Below are 23021 nucleotides of genomic sequence, written 5' to 3'. Positions count from 1 at the left end.
CGTCACGGAATCATGTAAAGAAAAAAGTGACTCACATGGTGCGGTAAATCCTTAAAAAAGCCTTTTATTTAGGCATGGAAGGCAAGCAAATAAAACAGAAAACTGGATACAAAACATATAAAAAATTGGTAGATAAAAAATAGTACAAGCCGGATCAAGGGCAAGTACAAGTGATCACGTATTTAAAAATGGCGTCTTGAGCAGGTAGCGTATGGGCTATGTACCCAGTGACGCTGGCACAGGAGTCAAAGGTCTCTGGGTGTCACAGGCCATTCCGTTACAAGACCTATTTACTTCTGCACCTATTCTAATTTTACCTGTACCCAACAGACCATACTATATTGAAGTAGATGCTTCAGATACAGCTGCAGGTGCTGTACTATCACAGAGATCCAGTGAAAAATAACTCCAAAGTCCGTACCGAACCCGAACTTTACAGTTCGGGTTCGGTACGGACTTTGGGTTTTTCCCGAACCCGGACCCGAACCAGAATAATTGGAAAAAGTTTGGGTCCGGGAAAAAAAATGCGCGGAGGTCCCCGCAAATTCAATAACCAGACCCTTTAGGTCTGGTATGGATATTAAGGGGAACCCCGCCGTCAATTTAAAAAAAATTACGTGCGGTTCCCCCTAATTTCCATAACCAGACCCGTTATCCGAGCCAGCCGCAGAAAAAAGGGGGGGACAGAGTGCGCCCCCCCCTCTCCTGAACCGCACCAGGCCACATGCCCTCAACATGGGGAGGATGTTCCCATGTTGATGGGGACAAGGGTCTCATCCCCACAACCCTTGCCCGGTGGTTGTGGGGGTATGCGGGCGGGAGGCTTTTCAGAATCTGGAAGACCCCTTTAACAAAGGGGACCCCCAGATCCTGACCCCCCCCTGTGTGAAATGGTAATGGGGTACACTGTACCCCTACCATTTCACGAAGGAAGTGTAAAGTCTTGTAAAAAAAAAACACACACACACACCGTAGAATAAAGTCCTTTATTAATAAAAAAAAAAAAAGAAAAAAACTCCAGCGGTGATAATCCACTCGTTCCCGGCTTCCTGCGTCAACGTTGTGCTGATCCAGCGACGGGTGCGGGTGATCTCCAGCGATGAGAAGATCCAGCGACGGGTGATCTCCGGTCCAGCGATGAGAAGATCCATCCATCTGGAGCGCAGCATCGCCAACCTCCTCTCACCGCTGGACACAGCCCAGCGAATGACGCGCTGAAGCTGTGACATTACTTATATAGAGGAGGCAGGGCCACCCGTCACGTGACCCCGCACCCTCTGACGTACCCTCTGCTACGTCACTGGGGAAGCCCAGGAAGAGGGAAGACAGGGCTTACCCAGTGACGTAAGCAGAGGGTATGTCAGAGGGGGGGGGGGCCGCACTCTGTCCCCCCCTCTTTTCTGCGGCCGGCCAGGTCAATGTGCTCAGATAACTGGGTCTGGTTATTGATATTTAGGGGGAACCGCACGTCATTTTTTTTTTTTAATTGACGGCGGGGTTCCCCTTAATATCCATAACAGACCTAAAGGGTCTGGTTATTGAATTTGCGGGGACCTCTGCGCATTTTTTTTTTTAAAGTCCGTGTCCCATTGACTACAATGGGGTTCGGGTTCCCGAACCCAAACTTTTTTTTTAAAGTTCGGGTTCGGGCCCGAACCCGAACATCCAGGTGTCCGCTCAACTCTACTCCTAAGGCCCGTAAACACGGTCGGACTTTCGACCAACAAACATTAAAATCAACAAGTTTTCACATTTGTCCGATCGTGTGTACGCTCCATCGGACCAACTTTTTCAGGTTTCATCGGACAAAAAGTTTGGTCTGCAAACGGACAAACTTTACGACAACAAAAGTCCAATGGTGCCTAGTCCGACCGTGTTGACAGCAAGCCATCGGACTTTTGTCCGAAGTACAAACACGCATGCCCAGAACCAATGTTCAAATCAACTAACAATAGCAGAAGTTAACCAAAGGGTGGCGATAAAGAGCAGAAAAAACACGTGATGTTGGGAACGCTTTACATCCAATTGCCTTTTTTCACGCCCCTTTTTCCCACTGAGAGAAATTATGATGTTGAGGAGTGAGAATTATTAGCAATCAAACTTCCATTGGAAGAATGGAGACATCTGCTAGAGGGCACAAGCATACCCATCACGGTTTATATAGACCATCGCAATGTTGAATACTTAGACAGCTAAAAGATTAAAACCATATCAAGCGTAATAGGCTCCTTTCTTCAGCCAGCTCCTCCTGCTGATAACTTACCGTCCTGGTTCTCGAAATAGTAAGGCTGATGCCCTTTCTCGTATGGAAACTGACACATCTTCTCCAGGTCTTGAACCTTTTACCATATTAAATAAAGACAGTTTTCTTTGGCTACTATGCCATCACTATGGGATACTGTCAGACCTCATACTAATGTGAATGATAAACCTTCCACAAACCCCCCAATAAACTATCAGAATTTACTTTTATTGTACAAAGGAAGAGTTTATATCACTCCTGCTGCAGTCACTGAGGTACTACAATAAATGGTTGTGACCTGACACACACACACTAATAAAACACATGGCGGTCTCCATCCCTGATTTGGTAGATAAAGGTAGATAAAGATAAAGAGAAGGGTTTGTGGCACTTTAAATGAGGGAACGTCATGTCAACAGAGAATAACATAAAAATGAAGTTACAGTACATGATTTTTTTATTACAATCTTGAATACATATCAGATATTTTGTATTAAATAGATAGGTAGTCACAAGACTTGCTCTAAATAGGCTGCTTATAGCATGCAATACAAATAAAAATAGACATGGCAAATATACATGGTAAAATAAATCAAATGAAGAACATCTGCAATAGAGACAGGTAACTGTTGGCATCTAGTGGCACTCTACACGTTTCCTGGCATTTCAGCCATTCATCAGGAGTTTTATAAAGTCATATACAGGAAAGAAAAATATACAAGGGTAAATGATAATGCCTTTGGAATAGGGGAGGACAGTGACTATCTCCCAACAAGGTGGAAACAATTGGGAAACTTACTGTACAGCCTCAAGGCCAGATTCGGTATCTGCCAAGGAAAGCGCGGGTATGGACATGATGTCTCCCCCGTCTTGAGACGGGGGAACCCTCCAAGGACGGAGAACAGCGCCCAGAGCATAACACGGTGGTCACAGCTTGATCCAAAATACTATGTGTGCACGATGAGTGCATAGTGTTCCTAAAACAAGTGTGTCAAAAAAAGGATTAATTAAAAAGTGTAAAAATAGTGTAGCAAAATATCTGTGTTCCCATAAGGGGACTGCATGGAGGAGTGTGTATGGAATAAAGCCAAACAAAGGGAGGAAAAAACATACCAAGAGATGGTAACTGGGCTCCCAGTGAAAAGGGTGACCTGTGTGTAGGATCGGTGTTTAGTTCCTTGTGATTGAGTCAAGCAAATGAACCATCGGTTGCTCCAAGGCTACTATATACCCCCATTTCCAGGCGGGGCCTGTCAACGTCATGCCTGATTAGCCACTCTATACAAGAGCCTTGGAGCACACACTCCTACACACAGGTCACCCTTTTTGCTGGGAGCCAAGTTACCATCTCTTGGTATGTTTTTTCCTCCCTTTGTTGGCTTTGTTCCATACACACTCCCCCATGCAGTCCCCTTATGGGAACACATATATATTTTGCTACACTATTTTTACACTTTTTAATTAATCCTTTTTTGACACACTTGTTTTAGGAACACTATGAGAACACATAGCATTTTGGATCAATCTGTGACCACTGTGTTATGCTCTGGGCGCTGTTCTCCGTCCTTGGCGGGTTCCCCCATCTCAACCCCCGGGGGAGGCATCATGCCCGTGCCCCTGCTTTCTTTGGCAGATGCCGAATCTGGCGTTGAGGCTGTACAGTAAGTCTCCCAATTGTTTCCACCTTGTTGGGACATAGTCCCTATCCTCCCCTATTCCAAAAGCATTATCATTTACCCCAGTCTATTTTTCTTTCCAGTATGTTACTTTACAACCCTTTATAACAATGGCTGAAATGCCAGGAAACACCTAGAGTGCCACTAGATGCCAACAGTTACCTGTCTCTATTGCATATGTTCTTAAATGTATTTTTCTCTTATCGTCCATGGACGGACACAGCACCTTAAATCTTGACAAGTGGGCTATGTTCCCTGTTTACAGGAAAGGACTAGGCAGAAACATGTTGGATAATGAAATACATGTTAAATTAACAGAGTTGAACAGCCCCACTGGTGGTCCCTGCAGACATAACCCTCCTCACTGCAGCATGGAGCCTCAGTTTCGTTCTGCCTAGCAAGGAGAAGGACGTATGGCTCCCTTTGGGCCCAGTTATTTTATTTTACTTTTTCTTAAAGAATCTTCTTTCAACTGTCGGCTGAGAGACAGGCTGCATAATATAGATCCTTGTAGTCTACTCAATCCGACCAGCAAGCGTGGGCACACCTTTGCAAAGAGGCTGGGTCTGCCACGCCATACCCCATGACTCCTGGGGTGGCCGGTGAGCTTTGCTCCGAGGTCCACATCTGACTGGGCTGTGGTGTTGTCTCACTCACAGTGGACCAGCCGACAGCTACCTTCATTGCGGTTGGAATGCGTCAGCGAGTCTTCTCTCGGACGGGTAAGTACAGTCCCTCCCACTTCGGTGGGTTGGTACGGCTGGGCAATTCTGGGGCTCGGGGGTCCTCTTCTCCTCCCTTCCCTGCTTCTTTTTCCTTGCTGCATTGCTAACATTGCTGCTGTCAGGGGGGGGGGGGGGCTTCCTGAGTGGACTGTGTTATCTGGCCTGTGTTTTTTCTTTTTTGTATGGGGCTTTCGTGTGAGGGGGTTTTCACTGCTAAAAAGCCCTAGGAGGCTCTTCTTGTTTAAACGTGGCATTTTGTTGCCATTTGGCTGACGCTGGCGCCATTTTTTGGGAAGTTTTTCAATTACATTGAACTCCCATTTGCGGCCATTTTCCTGTGGCCGCGTTCTGAACGCTTGGTGGCCATCTTGGAGTAGACCTGACCCCTAGTGCTGTATACGGCGTACACAGGTCCCTGCAGATGCCGCACAGTTACCTCACGTTTTTTTTCCTCTCACACGCCGTATGCTGAGAGCGGACGGCAGCGCTGGGCAGTCTCCTCCTGAGGTGAGTCCCCTGGGTACCCCTGGTCAGCGCAGCAAGTGGGTGAGATGCCCTGAATAGGGCTCTAGGAGCTTCTGTTTATTTGTAAGGACAGGTGTGCATATACATACACACTATGTAAATATTATTAATATTTGAAGTCAGTATCTGGGTCCTTCCTCAGCAGCAGGTGTTAGCACCTGGGATTCCCACAGAGGTTTTATTGTTAGTCCTGGGTGCCAGGATCGGGGTGGACTGCGGACGGGCGGTAAAAGAGTGCCCCCTTCCCCCGTTATCCCCTGGGGAATGCTCTGTTATGGAGCCATGGACCAGGTACCTGGGTAGTAAAAAAAAAAAAAAAAAAAAGCAGGATAAGGCATTTATGGGTGCGCTTCTCACTGCTGCAAGGGGCTCTCTTAAGCTGGATAGTGCAGCTGGGTTTCCGCCGAGGGCTCAGTCTTTTTTGGATTACACAAATCGGACCGCTCTGTGTACACGCTCTGTGTAGGTTTTTTCCTAATGTTCCCTTCTTTGATAATTTCTAAGATGCGGAATGAGAAAAGCCACTGAGGGCTTTTGAATTCCCTCACTGCCGGGCGGTTCAGTGTCCCTTTGAGGAGAGCCTTTTCAAAAGGCGGGCTTCCTCTCCACTATTGCAGGAACCCCCGCTTGTATGGATCTGACTGATAGAAGATCCGAAGTACTGACCCGTTCCATGTTTACCATGCTGGGGTCTGACTTGCGGCCTATTGTGGCCACTACTCTGGGGTCTCAGTCACTCAGTCAGAGTGAGCATTTTGCACCAGACCGTAGAGGAGCACCGACTCTCTCCCGACTCTCTCCCGAAGTTATTAGGCTAGCGGACCAGCTGGTCCAGGGCCTCATATAGGTCTGTGATGCTTCATTGAATGCTGCGCCCTTGTTATCCAGGGCTTCTGTTTCAAAATGGTTTTATGCACATGGTGGTTTAGTGGTTAACGCCATTACTTGGCAGCAAGAGTCATTGGTTCGAATCCGGACACTGCCGCCAATCTGCCTGGAGCTTGCATTGTCGCTTTCTGTGTCTGCGTGGGTTTCCTCCGGGTACTCCGGTTTCCTCCAAAGGCATGTGTGCATACACCTACATAATATACATACACAATATTAGCCGGATTCTTAAAGCAATTACGCCAACGTATCTTCTGATACGCCGCGTAAGTGCACGGCTGCGCCGTTGTATCTCTGCGCCTGATTCTGCAAAAAAGATACGCCTGAATTTTGGCTCCGACTGACGTAAGTCTCCTACGCCGTCGTATCTTGGGCGCATATTTACGCTGGCCGCAAGGGGCACTTCCATTGATTTACGCGTCGAATATGTAAATGAGTGAGATACGCCGATTCACGAACGTACTTACGCCCGTTTACGTAAGGCGTACGTCCGGCGTAAAGTTATTCCACATAAAGCAGGTGTAAGTCATGTTAGGCTATTGACCAGGGAACAGCCGTCGTATTTTACGTCGTTTACGTAAGTCGTACGTGAATGGGGCTGGGCGTAGGTTAGGTTCACGTCGTAGGCATTGAGCCGTCGTATCTTAGGGAGTATATGCGACGTGATTCTGAGCATGCGCGCGCATGCGCCGTTCGTTCAGCCCTTCATTTGCATGGGGTCACGCTTCATTTTAATAGATCACGCCCACTTCCTTCCTGCTTTTGAATTAGGCGGGCTTATGCCGGCCAATTTACGTTACGCCGGCGCAACAAAGGGAGCAAGTGCTTTGTGAATTGTGGGCCAGATTCACAAATGAGATACAACGGCGTTTCTCCTGATACGCCGTCGTATCTCTGTTTCTATCTATGCGACTGATTCATAGAATCAGTTACGCATAGATAGCCATAAGATCCGACAGGTGTAATTGTTTTACACTGTCGGATCTTAGGATGCAGTTCCGCGGCCGCCGCTGGGGGGAGTTCGCGTCGTAAACCAGCGTCGGGTATGCAAATTAGGAGTTACGGCCGATCCACGACGGTTTTTCGCGTTCGCTACGTCGCCGCTAGTATAGTTTCCCGTCGCAAAGTTACAATTTTTTTTTGGTGCCTTAACTTTAGTCAGCAAGTGTATTGCTGTCTAAAGTATGGCCGTCGTTCCCACGTCGAAATGTAAAAATCAACGTCGTTTGCGTAAGCCGCCCGGGAATACGGAAGTACGCTACGCGCGTCGCCGTTCAAAAAAATTACGTCACAGCGCGCAAAGCACGGCGGGAGTTAGGAAACGGAGCATGCGCAGTAGGTCCGGCGCGGGAGTGCGCCTAATTTAAATGGCACACGCCCATTTGAATTGGCCTGCCTTGCGCCGGAGGCCGTGGGCGTAGGTTTTCATCGCAAGTGCTTGGTGAATCAGGCACTTGCGATGAAAAATTGCGGCGGTGTAACTTATCTAGGATAAGTTACGCCGCCGCGATTCTACGTGAATCTGGCCCACTGTTCTTGCTTCTCTATGTTACGTTGGCGAAGCGCATATGAGATGTGATACGCCGGCCAAAATATGCGCCGCACTACGAGAATCCGGCTAAATGTGTGTGTTGTGTGTGTGTGTGTGTATTATTTATGGGCAACCCTCCCAGGCCATCAAAGGCCTAGCTGGGGGACTAATCCGTCCCTGGGTGCGTAAGCCAATCACGCCGGTACCCAAATCCTGCCAATGTATGTAGCCTTCCCTCCCTGTCTCTAGGTGGGAGGGGCGGCTTGCAGGTTCACAATTCGGTGAAACCTCCCTGCTCTCCGACCAGTGGGTCTGCGAGGTGGTCTCTTCGGAGTACTAGATAGGGTTTCCTCCTATCCACAGAACAACGTTCTTTCCTTGTGTCTTCCTCTCCCGGCCCGTCGGTCTGCCTTGGGCAGTGTGGGACTTGCTTAGCTGCGGGGTAATTTTACCTTTCCCGCAGGACGAGAGGTTTGGGGTTTTCTGTGAGCCTCAGGCCCTGAATACCTTTGTGAACGTCGGGTAGATCCGCATGGAATCCATTCGTTTGGTGGTAGCTGTGCTCCATCCGGGGGAAGGCCTGGCGTCCTCGGACATCAGGGACGCATACATGCATGTCCCGTTTTGCCCATGTCACAGTGTTTTTTTTTGTGCTTCTTGATGATCAAGGGTCTCTGTCAGCCCGTGGCTTTCCCTTTTGATCTGGTGTCAGCACCATGGGTTTTCAGCTAGGAGCTCGCACTTATCCTAACTTTGTTGGGACAGCGAGGCTTTGCCTCATTGGCTACTTGGACGACTTTCTTCTGAGATCAGCTTCTATTTCAGACCTAGTGGATGTGTTAATCCCATTCAGACCCTCTGAAGATTCGAGCAAATGGACGAAAAGAACTCTGGACGGCCGCACTCCAAGATAACTAAAACAAAGTTGGTCTTTATTTTCAAATGCACATGCATTCACCGCAAGCAACAGGTACAGTAAAGGCCGACGCGTTTCACGCTGTACTTCAGCGCTTAGTCATGGCTTAGTCATGGCTAAGCCATGACTAAGCGCTGAAGTACAGCGTGAAACGCGTCGGCCTTTACTGTACCTGTTGCTTGCGGTGAATGCATGTGCATTTGAAAATAAAGACCAACTTTGTTTTAGTTATCTTGGAGTGCGGCCGTCCAGAGTTCTTTTCGTCCATTTGCTACAATCAGCATCGCCAGCACCCTGGTGGTTCAACAGCCCTTAATGATATGTGAGGCTCACCTGGAGCGGTGAAAGATTTGTCCCTCTGAAGATTCGGGTGGGTGTTAAACGTTTAGGCCAGAAGATGTAGCTCAGTGGCAGCAAGCCCGCCTTCCATGTGTGCGACCTAGGGTTCAAATCCTGGGCATGCTAGGTTCTGACTCAGCGTTGGAGTATCTAGGGTTGATCCAGACTCCTCGGTAGCGAAGGTCCTTCTTCCCCTGGAGAAATTGCAGACTCTTCAGTCTGCGGTGAAGGTATTGGCATCACGCAATCGGTCTTCTCTCTGGGCACCTGCTGGTCCGGGGCCTGTGGGTAGCCTCCTTCGATGCGGTACTGTATGCCCAGTTCCACACTCGGGTTTTCCAGGGGAAATACTGTCCAGGTGGTAAAAATCTCTTGTCTCTGAAATCATCAGATTCCGGTGCGCCACCTAGTCAGAGTCTCTCTGAGTTTGTGACGGAGATCCCCGACTCTTCGGTCCGCGAAGTAGTTTCTTCCTTCCGGTGGTCGGTGTTTACGATGGATGCCAGCCTCACGGGTTGTGGGGGCACCTGGGGGGTCCAGTCGGCCCTTTTGGACCTACAACCACACCTCCCTGAATGTGCCCGCTCTCGTCTGGTCTCGGTAGCTACCCAGGGTCGGGCCTGGCTAGTGCCTGGGTGGGAGACCGCCTCGGAATACCAGGTGCTGTCTACCGTTCATTGTTGTACTATTTTAGGCGATCAGGCAATGCTTCTCCTCGTGGTCGTCCGATCTGGTTTCAGCCGGACAACGCCACGGACTACTGGAGTCGCCAGATGCTGGACCAGGGCGTTGTGTTTGGGGTGTTTCGGCTCCCTTGCAGGAGGTGAGCCTCACGGCATGGATCTCAAGTGATCTGGTACAGACACATCAGTCGCGCTGGTGGCCCTGTGAGGTCTGTATCGGCGACTTTTTGCCGTTCCTCCATTGTAGTTGCTTCCTCGGCTGCTCCACAGAGTGGAGGCTGAGGAGATCCCGATGATTCTAATCGCTCGGATTGACCTTGGCGTCCTTGGTACGCCAATATTGGGCACCTGGTAGTGGAGGTACCCTGGCGGTTGCCAGGGCGGGAGGTCCCTCTGTCTCGAGGTCCCATACTTCCTCCTGTTGTACAGTCACTGACTTGCTCAACATGGCTATTGCAAGCCAGACTTTAAGTGACCGGAGTCTGTCCGACTCTGTCATCTCAACAATGCTGAGGGAATGGTAGTCTTCTTCCGGAGGATCTACCATCGCACCTGGCAGGCCTACATTTCTTGGTACGAAGGGATGGAGTGACGTCCACGGACGTACTCGGTGTCCAGGGTCCTGCTGTTTTTACAGCTTGGAGTGGATCTAAAAATTGCTTAAAGCACCATTTGGGGGGAAGATTTCAGCCTTGGCTGTGTTCTTTCAGTGGCCTTTTGCGGCCCGTTCCCTGTGGGTCCCTTTTTGTGTGCAGAGGGTTTGTCATATACTTTCCCCTCTTGGCCCATCGTTTCCCCCATGAGTTTTGACTCTGGTACTCTCGGTTCTTCAGGAACCTTTCTTTTGGAAACATCAGAGAGATTTTCTCTTGACACTATCTCAGAAGGTGGCCCATTACCTCTGTTAGAGGGGTTTCTGAGTTGGCGGTCTTGTCTTGCAAGCCGCAAATGCTTGATCCTCCATAAGGATTAGGTGGTGGTGCGCCCGCGACCTTCCCTTCTTCCGAAGGTGGTTTTGGCCTTTGGCCGGAATAAGGACATTGTTCTTCCATCCTTCTGTCCTCAGCCGGCGCATCCTACGGAGGTTGCCTTTCATACTTTAGGCGTGGTACGCGCTTTGCGGGTGTACCAGCCTGCTACGGCTCAGTTTCAGGGATCTGGCTCTCTTTTGTGTCGGTGTCTGGTCCACAAAAGAGCCTGGCGGTCTCGTCGACCACCATTTCTCGTGGATCAGGCAGGCTGTCATACAGGCCTATGCTCTTAAGGGGCGGGCCCCCCTTACCGGTCACGGCACTTTCAACCAGGGCAATTGGTGCTTCCTGTTTTTTTTCCGACATCATGCGTCGGTCTCACAGGTGTGCGAGGCGGCGACTTGCTCGTCTGTTCACGCTTTTTCCAGAATTTACATGGTGCTGTGAGTGCATCTTCTGATGCTTCTTTCGGCCGCTAGTTTTTACAGGTGGCTGTTTTAAAGTTGCACCTCCTTTGTTGAGGAGCTCTGCTCGTTTTGGGGTGAAGTTAAAATTGGTTTTACTGATATATTTCCCACCCCTCATTTTTTGACACTGCTTGGGGACGTCCCACTTGTCAAGATTTAAGGAGCTGTGTCCGTCCATGAACGATAAGAGAAAATAGGATTTTTTGTACTCACCGTAAAATCCTTTTCTCTGAGTCCATGAACGGACACAGCACCCACCCCTCCTTTTTAGGTGTGTACTGCCTGTTACAAACTGAGGGTGCATGCTGCAGTGAGGAGGGTTATGTCTGGAGGGACCACCCCCTGGGCGGGGATGTTCAACTCTGTTAATGTAACATGTATTAAATTATCTAACATGTTTCTGCCTAGTCCTCTCCTGTAAACAGGGAACATAACCCACTTGTCAAGATTTAAGGTGCTGTGTCCTTCCATGAACTCGGAGAAAAGGTTTTTACGGTGAGTACAAAAAATCCTATTATTTTAGCATGTATATCTGCCATGTCTATTTTTATTTGTATTGCATGCTATGAGCAGCATATTTAGAGTAAGTCCTGTGACTACCTATCTATGTAATACAAAATATCTGATATGTATTCAAGATTGTAATAAATCATGTACTGTAACTTCATTTTTATGTTATTATTCTCTCTTGGCATGGCGTTCCCTCATTTAAAGTCCCACAAACCCTTCTCTCCTATCTACCTGAGGTACTACAATATTGTACTACAATATTGCCATGACACTCCCATAGGGGGTCATGGAGGTATACATAAAACACATGAACTAATTCGAAGAACCTTCTGGTGGCCTTCCTTATTAAAAGATGTGACATCTTGCTTTTCTACCTGTTCTGTTTGTATTTGTTCTAAAGACAGCCACAATTACCCTCAGTGCCTTCTTTTGCCTTTGCCTGTTTCTTCTAGGCCCTAGACTGACATTTCAATGTTGTTGTTTTTTTTAGTTACCCTTGGCACATGGTTACAATACAAAAGTGGTAATAGTGGACCGTTTAAGTAAAATGTCTTATTTCGTAGCCACTAAGAATCTACCTACTGCTAGTCAGACAGCCACTTTATTCATAAAAATGGTCATCTGGAATACTTGATTCACTGGAAAGGCTACAGTTTTGAAGATCATTCCTGGGTTCCTGCTTTTGATGTGCATGCTCCTGAACTTGTACACTCTTTTCATAGACGTCATTCTGGCTGTCCTGGCCTTTTGCGCTCCTGGAGGTCACGCCTTGCAGGGGGGCACTGTCAAAACCTGCAAACTACCAGTACCAACCACAGGGGTTCTCGCACTCACAGCATGTCAGTCCTTGGCCCTCTTGTTGGTGGCCTGTGTCCTGTGGCACCCCCATGTGAGTATAGTGATGCCTCTATATGTCTGATGTCATCATCACATCAAGATGGCAGCACTGAAGTGCTTCCTGTTATAGACAGCAATTGCATCACTTCCACCACACCCTCTGGAGGTAATTTCTTGTTTAATCACTATAAAGCTGAAAGGTTCCAGAGAGAGTGCTCAGTTGTTTTAGAGCTACTGACAGTGTGTACCTGTTCCTTGCCGTGTGATATTGCTACCTGACCTTTGCTACATTTATTGACTCTGCTGCCTGCCCTGACCTTCTGCTACATTTGACTTTGATTATTGGGCTTTCCCTTTTGTACCACATTTTTAGAAACTGTGCTGGATTCAACTCCTGAGTATCCTTATCCAAGGTGTGTAACCCTGCTATTGGGCTCCCCATACCCAAACACTGACAAAAGGTTACCATTGTCTTTGTGGAATCTGAATTTGGTCTTGTCTGTTTTACAGAAACCACATTTTGAGACATCTCTTGAGATTTTATTAGTTCTTTTGACTCGGAAGGAATTTTTTTGGTTGCAATTACTTTGACAAGAGGGGTCTTGGAATTGGTGGCTTCTTCCTGCAAGGAGCTGTTTTTGGTATGCGATCATGACTAAGTGGTACTTTGTCCTCCTGTCTTTTTTGCCAAAAGGTTGTTTAAATTTTTTATCTTAATTAGGATATTGTTTTGCCTGATTTTTTTCCAGGCCTTCGTCACCAGGAGACATTGCCCTGCACACATTAGATGTTGTTTGTGCTGTCAAGATGTATTGGAAAATGTCTGCAGTGGTCAAGCAGTCAGGCTCATTGTTCATCCCTCCTAAAGGTCCTAGGAAGGGTCAGACGGACTACTAAGTCGACCATTTCACAATTGATTTGTCAGCCTAATGTCCAAGCCTATGGCTTCAAATGTAAGGTTCCACCCTTTCAAGTAAAGGCTTACTCTACCAAAAGTGTTGCAGCCTCTTGGGTCATCTACAAAACTAAGGGGCTTTCTGAGTAGGAGGAGTTGTATAGGGGATTTCCTGTCTGTATTATTTGCCAGTGTTCATTCACTTCTACATGGTATAACCTGGGTAGTCATTTATAACCTGCTGTGTGTACCGTGAAGTACTCCAATAAATTGATTTTACTGGTTACTATGTATGGTTTGTATAGAAGATCTACCAGCAGTTTTTTTGCACAGTATCCAAGCACTGAAAGGTAGTTGCATATTACCCAAAGTAAAGACTCAAGCTCCTGTGTTCTGTACTCCCAAGAAATGGATTTACCAAGTCAGGTCCTAAAAAACATAATATGCATTTGGTAGAATAAAAAGCTGCTTCTAGTGTTCTAAGGCTACAACTTCTTATACAGTATTATACTTTTTAACTTGTTATCTTCTCTTGTTTAGCAATTTTTGCCTTGACATGTCAATTGAGATGCCTCGGAAAATTGAAGATATATGCTCTTATACACACAGCATAAAAAAAAAAGTAAGTAAGAACGATCTATAACTGTCATGTATGTTCACAAACCAATGTGCACCCATTGAAGTACTTTTTTTTTACTGAATTGTTACAATAGGTTAAACATAACATTTTATAAGAATATAACACAAGGAAAGTAGAACTGAATATTTCTCTATGCAATTTACTTCTATTCTTTTTTAATTCTTTATTAGATAAGGATGGCGATATAATATGCTGTAACATAGACATAAGCTAGTGTATAAGAGAAGGAGAAAAAAAATGTTCATTGTCCAGTTGACAATGACATAGGGGGCAGATTCAGAAAGATTGGCGTAATTTTTGGCGGGCGTAGCGCATCTCATATGCGCTACGCCGCTGTAACTTAGAGAGGCGAGTACCGTATTCAGAAAGAATTTGCGCTCTAAGTTACGGCGGCGTAGTGTAAATGGGCCGGCGTAAGCCCGACTAATTAAAATTATCAAGGCAGTGGGCGTGTTGTATAACAATGAGCCGTGACCTCATGTAAACGAGGGGCCGAACGAATGGTGCATGCGCACGCATGCTCAGAGTCACGTCGCAAATACTCCCTAAGATATGTCGGCTCAATGCTTTGTCGACGTGAACGTAACATACCCCCAGCCCCATTCACGTACGACTTACGCAAACAACGTAAAATACGACGCTGTTCGGACGTTTCCGACGTCCATACCTTAACATGACTTACCCCTGCTTTATGAGGGGTAAACTTACGCCGGACCGACGCCTTATGTAAACGGCGTAGCTAAATCCGACGGGTGCAAGTACGTTTCTAAATCGGCGTATCTAGCTCATTTGCATATTCTATGTGAAAATCTACTGAAGCTCCCCTAGCGGCCAGCGTAAATATGCACCCAAGATATGACGGCGTAAGAGACTTACGTCAGTCGTATCTTGGACAAATTCTGACGTATATGATTCTTTGAATCAGGCGCATAGATACAACACCTTACATTCAGACTTACGACGGCGTATCTGGAGATACGCCGTCGTAAATCCTTTGTGAATCTGGCCCATAGAGTGTATCAGTAGGTATATGGAACAAACAACATTGTAATTCCATTGTAAAGGGACATAGCGTTGAGTTCTGTTAGTTCTTGTGGGGCAATTATATAGATGAATAAATGCCTAAGTGCCATGCTTATGCATCTTTTTTCAAAAGAATAAAGAACTAAAAATAGCCACGATTACTGTATAAATGTCACTGGCAGGAAAGGGGTTAACACTAGGGGACGATCAAGGGGCTAACTGTGTTCGCTCAGTGTGTTCTAACTGTGAGGGAAATGTGGCAGACTAGAGGAGGAGAGAGATCGATGTTGCTACTTAGTAAGAACACACAATTTGTCTCCTCTCCTTTGACAGAACTGGGATTTGTGTGTTTACACACACACAGATCCCGGTTCTCGCTCTGTCACACGCGATCACGGGTGTCCGGCGGTCATGGTGCCTGCAAGGAAGAGTGGGCAAATATCACAAAGTGTAGATGTGCAAAGTTAATAGAGACATATCCCAACACACTAATGCTGTAATTAAAGCAAAAGGTGGTTCAACAAAATACTGACACAAGGGGGTGATCCTTTTTCCAACTCAGTGAATTCTGTTTTTGATTGTATTCACTTATTTCTGACCTTTTGGTGTTATATCTTTCACTTGGATGTTATAAAGTGTTATAAGATGTTATGAGTAAATACATTTGGATAAAACAAAATCTGTGTCTGTCTTCATTTCAGGCTGCAAAGCAACAACATGATTATTTTAAAGTGGTGATTTTTTTCTATACCCACTGTAGAGAAGAGAACTGATATTGTTTTGATCTCTGCTGGTACAGTGTGTGTATATATTTGCCATTTGTGTCAGACAAAAAGTGTTTAATCCATGAGCATGAATCTTTTGTGTCAGGATGCTGTATCCTCCACACATCCAGAAGGCAAAGGCCCCGTACACACGACCGAACATGTTTGCTGTTTCAAAGACTCCAAGGACCACAATGCCATATTTTAACCAGTTAACCACCAGCCGCCGTCATATAACGGCGGCAAGGTGGTTGCCTAACTGGGGGCCGCCGTTATATAACGGCGCCCAGCAGATTCAGTAATGCGCGCCGCCTCGGGCGCGCACAAAGAAAATTCCGTGCGTGTCGGGTCTATGAGACCCGGCGCTACACAGATCACGGTAACTGACCAATAACAGCGGTCTTTTACCATGTGATCGCGCCGTCCAATGACGGCGCGATCACAGGTAAACAAACCGGCGTCATTTGATGACGCCGGTTTCTCCCTCCTCTCGCTGTACCGATCGGTACAGTGTGAGAGGAGAGCGCGAATGGCAGCAGCAGTGTGGGATGGATCTGTGACTATTGCAGTCACAGATCCATCCATCCCTGCTCAGCCATCCCTGCATTAACCCCTGCAATGCTCTGCCTTCCCTGCGCAATTACTCTGCAATACCCCCCGCGCAATACTCCTCAATACCCCCTGCGCAATACTCCTCAATATCCCCGCGCAATACTCTGCAATACCCCCGCGCAATACTCTGCAAAACCCCCGCGCAATACTCTGCAAAACCCCCGCGCAATACTCTGCAAAACCCCCGCGCAATACTCTGCAAAACCCCCGAGCAATACTCTGCAAAACCCCCACGCAATACTCTGCAATACCCCCGCGCAATACTCTGCAATACCCCCGCGCAATACTCTGCAATACCCCCCGCACAATACTCTGCAATACCCCCGCACTCTGCAATACCCCCGCACAATACTCTGCAATACCCCCGCACCAATACTCTGCAATACCCCCGCACCAATACTCTGCAATACCCCCGCACCAATACTCTGCAATACCCCCGCACCAATACTCTGCAATACCCCCGCACCAATACTCTGCAATACCCCCGCACCAATACTCTGCAATACCCCCGCACCAATACTCTGCAATACCCCCTCACCAATACTCTGCAATACCCACGCACCAATACTCTGCAATACCCCCGCACCAATACTTTGCAATACCCCGGCCAATACTCTGCAATACCCAGAAAATACTCTGGGGAAAAAAATGTGTTTTAACCACTTCCCGCCCACGTCATATGAGGTCCTTGATATCTAGGGCCCAGGGTCCAGGGATATCTAAATGATGCCTGCAGCTACAGGCATCATTCAGATATCATTTTTTTCAGCCGGCGATTCTCTACACCATAAGAATGATCATGGTGGCTGTTCCACCTCTTGATCGTTCTTACGGGAGGCAAAAGGGGACGTCCCCACTCCCTTCGCCCTCCGGTGCTTCTTCCGACTCACAGCTGCGATTGAAGCCAGGATCGTTTTTTTTTTTTTTCAGGCTTCCCAGCCTAGAGGTGAGATGTGGGGTCTTATTGACCCCATATCTCACTGTAAAGAGGACCTGTCATGCTATATTCCTATTACAAGGGATGTTTACATTCCTTGTAATTGGAATAAAAGTGATCAAAACATTTATTTTTGGGGAAAAACGTGTCAAACTAAAATAAATAAAGTAAAATGAATAAAAATAAAAAATAAATATTTAAAGCGCCCCTGTTCCCGCGTGCTCGTATACAGAAGTGAATGTGCACGTAAGTCCAGCCCACATATGAAAACGGTGTTCAAACCACACATGTGGGGTATCGCTGCGAACGTTAGAGCGAGAGCAATCATTTTGGCCCCAGACCTCCTCTGTAACTAAAAACATGTAACCAGTAAAAACATTTAAAACGTCACCTATGGGGATTTTTAAGTAGCGAAGTTTGGCGCCATTCCACAAGCGTGTGCAATATTGAAGGGTGACATGTTGGGTATCTATTTACTCGGCGTAACTTCATCTTTCTTATTATGCAAAAACATAGGGCTAACTTTAAAGTTTTTTTTTTTTTAAACAGCACAAAACTGTTTTATTTCCCAAAAAAATGCGTTCGAAAAATTGCTGTGCAAATACCATGCGCGATAAAAAGTTGCAACGACCGCCATTGTATTCTCTAGGGTCTTTGCTAAAAAAGCATATATAATGTTTTGGGGTTCTATGTAATTTTCTAGCAAATAAATGATGATTTTTACATGTAGGAGAGAAATGTCAGAATTGGTCTGGGTGTTCCAGAACGCCTGATGGTGCTCCCTGCATGTCGGGCCTCTGTATGTGGCCACGCTGTGTAAAAGTCTCACACATGTGGTATCGCCATACTCGGGAGGAATAGCAGAATGTGTTTTGGACTGTAATTTGTGGTATGCATATGCTGTGTGTGAGAAATAACCTGCTAATATGAAACTTTTGTGGAAAAAAAATAAAAATAAAAAAAACCTTGCTTTTGCAAAGAATTGTGGGAAAAAATGACAACTTCAAAAAACTCACAATGCCTCTTTCTAAATACCTTGGAATGTCTTCTTTCCAAAAAGGGGTCATTTAGGGGGTATTTGTACTTTTCTGGCATGTTAGGGTCTCAAGAAATGAGAGAGGCCGTCAGTACTTCAGATGTGATCAAATTGATAAATTTTCAGTAATTGGTACCATAGCTTGTAGACCTTATAACTTCCACCCAGACTAAATAATATCCAATTATTATTATTTTTAACCAAAGATATGTAGCAGTATACATTTTAGGCCAAATTTATGAAGAAAAATTCATTTTTTGCAAAATTTTATAATAGAAATTAAGAAAAATTCATTTTTTTAAAAAATTTTCGTTCTTTTTTCATTTATAGCGAAAAAAATAAAAACCGCAGAGGTGATCAAATACCACCAAAAGAAAGCTCTATTTGTGGGAAAAAAAGGACAAAAATGTCATTTGTTTACAGTGTTGTATGACTGAGTTATTGTTATTCAAAATGTGAGAGCACCGAAAGCTGAAAATTGGTCTGGTTATTAAGTGGGTTTAAGTGCCCAGTTGTCAAGTGGTTAATATATATCTTCACACTGGCATGCCTTTTAATTAAAAGATTTTTTTTGGTACTTGTTAAAGCGGAGTTCCACTCGTTTATTAACTACTTGCCGACCAGCCGCCGTCATTCTACGGCGGCAGGCCGGCTCTCCTGGGCGAGAGCACGTCATACTACGTCGGCTCTTAGAGCGGCCACTTCCCCGCCCCCTAGTGTTAACCCCTTCACTGCCAGTGGCATTTTTATAGTAATCCAATGCATTTTTATAGCACTGATCGCTATAAAAATGCCACTGGTCCCAAAAATGTGTCAAAAGTGTCCGAAGTGTCCGCCATAATGTCGCAGTACCGAAAAAAAATCGCTGATCGCCGCCATTACTAGTAAACAAAATATATTAATAAAAATGACCTAAAAATACCCCCTATTTTGTAAACGCTATAACTTTTGCGCAAACGCTTATTGCGATTTTTTTTTTACGAAAAATACGTAGAAGAATACGTATCGGCCTAAACTGAGGAAAAAAATGTTTTTTTATATATTTTTGGGGGATATTTATTACAGCAAAAAGTAAAAAATATTCATTTTTTTCAAAATTGTCGCTCTATTTTTGTTTATAGCGCAAAAAATAAAAACCGCAGAGGTGATCAAATACCACCAAAAGAAAGCTCTATTTGTGGGAAAAAAAGGACGCCAATTTTGTTTGGGAGCCACGTCGTACGACCGTGCAATTGTCAGTTAAAGCGACGCAGTCCCGAATCGCAAAAAGTGCTCTGGTCTTCGACCAGCAATACAGGCAGTGCAGAATTATTAGGCAAATGAGTATTTTGACCACATCATCCTCTTTATGCATGTTGTCTTACTCCAAGCTGTATAGGCTCGAAAGCCTACTACCAATTAGGCACATTAGGTAATGTACATCTCTGTAATGAGAAGGTGTGTGGTCTAATGACATCAACACCCTATATCAGGTGTGCATAATTATTAGTCAACTTCCTTTCCTTTGGCAAAATGGGTCAAAAGAAGGACTTGACAGGCTCAGAAAAGTCAAAAATAGTGAGATATCTTGCAGAGGGATGCAGCACTCTTAAAATTGCAAAGCTTCTGAAGCGTGATCATCGAACAATCAAGTGTTTCATTCAAAATAGTCAACAGGGTCGCAAGAAGCGTGTGGAAAAACCAAGGCGCAAAATAACTGCCCATGAACTGAGAAAAGTCAAGCGTGCAGCTGCCAAGATGCCACTTGCCACCAGTTTGGCCATATTTCAGAGCTGCAACATCACTGGAGTGCCCAAAAGCACAAGGTGTGCAATACTCAGAGACATGGCCAAGGTAAGAAAGGCTGAAAGACGACGACCACTGAACAAGACACACAAGCTGAAACGTCAAGACTGGGCCAAGAAATATCTCAAGACTGATTTTTCTAAGATTTTATGGACTGATGAAATGAGAGTGAGTCTTGATGGGCCAGATGGATGGGCCCGTGGCTGGATTGGTAAAGGGCAGAGAGCTCCAGTCCGATTCAGACGCCAGCAAGGTGGAGGTGGAGTACTGGTTTGGGCTGGTATCATCAAAGATGAGCTTGTGGGGCCTTTTAGGGTTGAGGATGGAGTAAAGCTCAACTCCCAGTCCTACTGCCAGTTTCTGGAAGACACCTTCTTCAAGCAGTGGTACAGGAAGAAGTCTGCATCCTTCAAGAAAAACATGATTTTCATGCAGGACAATGCTCCATCACACGCGTCCAAGTACTCCACAGCGTGGCTGGCAAGAAAGGGTATAAAAGAAGAAAAACTAATGACATGGCCTCCTTGTTCACCTGATCTGAACCCCATTGAGAACCTGTGGTCCATCATCAAATGTGAGATTTACAAGGAGGGAAAACAGTACACCTCTCTGAACAGTGTCTGGGAGGCTGTGGTTGCTGCTGCACGCAATGTTGATGGTGAACAGATCAAAACACTGACAAAATCCATGGATGGCAGGCTTTTGAGTGTCCTTGCAAAGAAAGGTGGCTATATTGGTCACTTATTTGTTTTTGTTTTGTTTTTGAATGTCAGAAATGTATATTTGTGAATGTTGAGATGTTATATTGGTTTCACTGGTAAAAATAAATAACTGAAATGGGTATATATTTTTTTTTTGTTAAGTCGCCTAATAATTATGCACAGTAATAGTCACCTGCACACACAGATATCCCCCTAAAATAGCTAAAACTAAAAACAAACTAAAAACTACTTCCAAAAATATTCAGCTTTGATATTAATGAGTTTTTTGGGTTCATTGAGAACATGGTTGTTGTTCAATAAAAAAATTAATCCTCAAAAATACAACTTGCCTAATAATTCTGCACTCCCTGTATGGTCCGGGGGGTAAGTGGTTAAAAGTGAGCAGTTTCAAAAGGTGTAGCTGCTGACTTTTAATAAACACGCACTCACCTGTCCCACGCTCCAGCAATGCGGCCGCCCAAAGCCTCGCTCCTCTCCTCCTTCTCTCTGCGGTACTAGGAGTGCTTAAATTGGAAGTTCCACTTTTGGGTGGAACTCTGCTTTAAGAATAATTGCAGAAAATATGCCCTTTGCTTGAGGTATTCATCCAACATATAGAAAGAATGTAAATATTACGGGGGGGCTTGGGTAGACTTTGTTCACACAGATCCTGCATGTTTTAACTGATGTGCAAACTTTGCTGCTGTCATTCTTCAAAAAGCCTGAAGCCATTAAAGTGAATACTTGGTATTTCTTAAAGGAGTTGTAAAGGCAAAATTATTTTTATTTTAATGCATTCTATGCATCAAGATAAAAAAAAACTTTTGTGTGTATCAGCCTCCCCAGCACCCCCTAATACTTACCCTGAGCCCCTTCTCTATCCAGTGATGTCCACGATTCCTTCGGCCACCCAGGACTCTTCTCCTGGTTGGCTGGGGCACAGCCGTGGCACCATTGGCTCCCGCGGCTGTCAATCAAAGTCAGACAGACAATCAGGGAAGAGAAAGAGAGGGGTGGGGCCGGGTCGGGACACCGTGTCTAAACGGATACACAGAGCTCTGACTTGGCTCGGGCGCCTCCATAGCAAGCTGTTGGTTTATGGGATCACTCACCAAGAGGGAGGGACCAGGAGCAGTGAAGAGGGACCCGAGAAGAGGAGGATCTGGGCTGCCCTGTGCAAAACCTTTGCAGGACAGGTAAGTATAACGTGTTTGTTATTTTGTATTTATTTTTTCAAAGGTGAGACTTTACAAACACTTTAAAAACTGCATGCAACATTCAGATTAGCACAACGCAATGCCTAAACAGCACAAAAAGTGTGTACTAGTGGCTCCTAGCAAGTGTCCCCTTTTAGCACATGACCAACATAAAATTATTTCTATCAATCATTACAGATGACACAGATTTATTAACACTAAGCAACCCTGGGTTTTACTGCTGCTTCCAGGAGAGATGGGAACTAGGCACACAGAAACGGAAGGCCAGATATTTCCCTCCATATAAGAAAATGGTGATCAGCTCGAGTACCTAAAATGAACGTCTGACTCTAAAGGTAAAACCAATAAAGTGTATGTAACATATGCTAAGTGCATAAGTGCAAAAGTCCCCACTAGAACTAGATCCAAAAGGAAGGTCTTCACAATCCCAGAAACCCAATTGGGCAATGAAAGTTCTTCTAAATACAGTAGTATGTAGTGGGTGTCATCATTCACATATCGGATGAATCTTCTATGGGTTGTCTTCTTAATATTAAATGCTCACAGAGTGCTTACCTCACACCGGAGTATATAGAGCCTTTAAGATATCCCAGACGTCCAAGGCAACAATGGCTGACAGTCTCCACTCGTAGCCCACGTCTCTGGCGGTGTATTTAGGACTCTCTGGCTGTATTACCGATATCCAAAATTCCCTATGCCAATAGATCTCCCATTGTGTAGATTAAAAAATAAACAAAATCTCTCATAGTGTAAACCGTAATGTAATGAGAGTTTACTAAGTAGTTAAATGGGCTCTTGCATAAAAACTAAGGTAACAAGTAAAATCGTTCAAACCGCACGTTAGTGGACACTTTCAGTGTCACTTCGGTTTCGATAGCACATCCAGGCATCGGGAATTTTGAAAATCCGTAATACAGCCAGAGAGTCCTAAATACACCGTCAGAGACGCAGGCTACGAGTGGAGACTGTCAGCCGTTGTTGCCTTGGATGTCTGGGATATCTGAAAGGCTCTATATACTTTCGTGTGAGGTACGCGCTCTGTGAGCATTTAATATTAAGAAGACAACCCATAGAAGATTCATCTGATATGTAAATGGTGACATC

The 23021-nt window shown here is 45.6% G+C and overlaps 1 protein-coding gene across 3 annotated transcripts in view; it reads left to right on the top strand.

The window, feature by feature from the left end:
• The window catches only part of PARP4 (poly(ADP-ribose) polymerase family member 4), a 381003-nt gene that overhangs the window by 133923 nt on the left and 224059 nt on the right, over nucleotides 1–23021 (top strand). For all 3 annotated transcript variants that reach the window (XM_040340552.1, XM_040340551.1, XM_040340554.1), the window contains one exon: nucleotides 13743–13824. In XM_040340552.1, the coding sequence (XP_040196486.1) occupies nucleotides 13743–13824 (82 nt within the window). The remainder of the gene's footprint in view (nucleotides 1–13742; nucleotides 13825–23021) is intronic.

This window comes from Rana temporaria, chromosome 2 (genome assembly GCF_905171775.1).
Source record: "Rana temporaria chromosome 2, aRanTem1.1, whole genome shotgun sequence".
In the NCBI taxonomy this organism is placed as follows: Eukaryota; Metazoa; Chordata; class Amphibia; order Anura; family Ranidae; genus Rana; species Rana temporaria.
The sequence above is the reverse complement of the archived record's forward strand: the minus strand, read 5'-3'. Positions and strand labels throughout refer to the sequence as shown.